General features: G+C 42.4%; 1 protein-coding gene across 1 annotated transcript in view; it reads right to left on the bottom strand.

Annotated features, from left to right (window-relative positions):
• The window catches only part of LOC101853308 (M-phase phosphoprotein 8), a gene marked incomplete in the record, with an annotated part of 69364 nt that extends 68267 nt beyond the window's left edge, over positions 1 to 1097 (bottom strand). The window contains 1 exon segment of the mRNA XM_013081403.2: positions 808 to 1097. Within this exon segment, the coding sequence (XP_012936857.1) occupies positions 808 to 903 (96 nt within the window).
• Positions 1098 to 1648: the final 551 nt, after the last annotated feature.

The raw sequence follows: 1648 nt of genomic DNA, 5'->3' as shown, positions 1-1648 counted from the left end.
GGTCAAATTGTAGTTAGTCTACTTAAAATGATGGCTTATACTATAACAACATGTAGACTAATATGTTTTATTAAGCGGGCCTCTGTTTGAACCCTCTGTACTAAGACTAAGATTTAAAATAATAATAATATACTTACTACATCTTTAACTAGGCCTATAGGTATAGGCTATAGGCCTGGGCCTAATTATAAAATTATAGGCCTACTGGAAAATAGTCAACTAGAATCTAGAATCTAGATCTAGATTCTAGATCTACATTTAGAAGATACTAGATCTAGATATTAGTCTCAGATGTCCCCAAACATCAGATCAATCATCTACGCCCTAGTTACGAATTGGAGCAAGTCATTTATTGTTCAGAGCCTCCACCAGTTATAGACCTATCTTGTGACAAACAACAGTATCGATTTCCAGATGCTGTGTGGGGTGCCAACGTTCTTACTTCTTACGCAAGGAAACGTAACACGGCCGTTTGCTCTCATTCATTCAGCCCCGGCCTACCTGGGCCACACATTACATCACATGTCGTCACAGAAACACAGCGGCCACAGTAGCAGTCGAGAATGCGAACATAACAACATGACGGCGAGGTGTGGGGAAACTGGCGGGGAGGGTCGAGTTGGAAATGAATCTCAGGCAAGGGCTAGGGGATTGATTTGAGTATTTGAACTGAATAACTTCACCATAAACTTAACAAAAACAGTAGATCTACAAACAAAAACACCGCCCTACCCTTCTTCAAGATACGAAGCATAAAAAGGTGAAGGAAAGGTGCCATAGCTCCACTCGATTCAAATCATTACTTACCCGTCGATGCCGCTTTTTCTGAATATAATCAGCCTGGAAAACATGATCGCCAACGGCCCTTACATCCACATTCATTGAATCCACAGCTGCCATCATGTAAGTACTGAACAAATAAATCAAGACGTTTTCAAATGAATACCGGTACTACTTGATAACACGCCAATAGACGGTCTATCGAGCGGTACACGGTGTTTTCAGTTTTGTTGTGTCACGTTGTCTCTCGCTTCGGTTTGTTATGTTGCGGTTTTCCAACAACCAAGGCATCGCCGCTTTCAGATCGCAGCGAGCCAATGAAAAGGCGAGTTACTGGTGTCGCTTCGGAACCTGTCCACCAATCCGCGATCGCGCCTAAACCCGACAGCTGCACAGCGTGACCTGTGACCTATGAACTAGTGACGTCAACTCGAGTTTCGAAACCAAAACAATACTCTGAGTCACGTGACGATTGGAATATCCTTGGCTAAAAATAGCCATCATCCTTGGTTCGTTCGTGAAGCATCGAGTGAAACGCGCGGCTTTACTCAGTTCTATTTTTAGACCTGGGCTTTTCTGCGCAGTCCGTTTCGAACCATGTCTTTCGTGGTTTACATGCGCAGTTGCTTGAGCGTAAAAGTGAAATGAGTCGTGAAAAATATGCCTACTTTGCATTAACATTTTTGTGCGTGATGAGGAGATCGTAAAAATGTCTCAGGCGAGGGCATTTGAAAAGAAAGACATGATAATGAGAGCGAAAGGCGTAACATATAATATTAAAATTGAGAACTTCAATGTTTGTGTGTGTGTGTGTGTGTGTGTGTGTGTGTGTGTGTATGTACGTATGTGTGTATGTAAGTATGTATGT

The sequence above is a fragment of the Aplysia californica genome, unplaced genomic scaffold (assembly GCF_000002075.1).
Source record: "Aplysia californica isolate F4 #8 unplaced genomic scaffold, AplCal3.0 scaffold00129, whole genome shotgun sequence".
Taxonomy (NCBI): domain Eukaryota; kingdom Metazoa; phylum Mollusca; class Gastropoda; order Aplysiida; family Aplysiidae; genus Aplysia; species Aplysia californica.
Note: the sequence above shows the minus strand (reverse complement) of the source record. Positions and strands in the feature narration are given on the sequence as shown.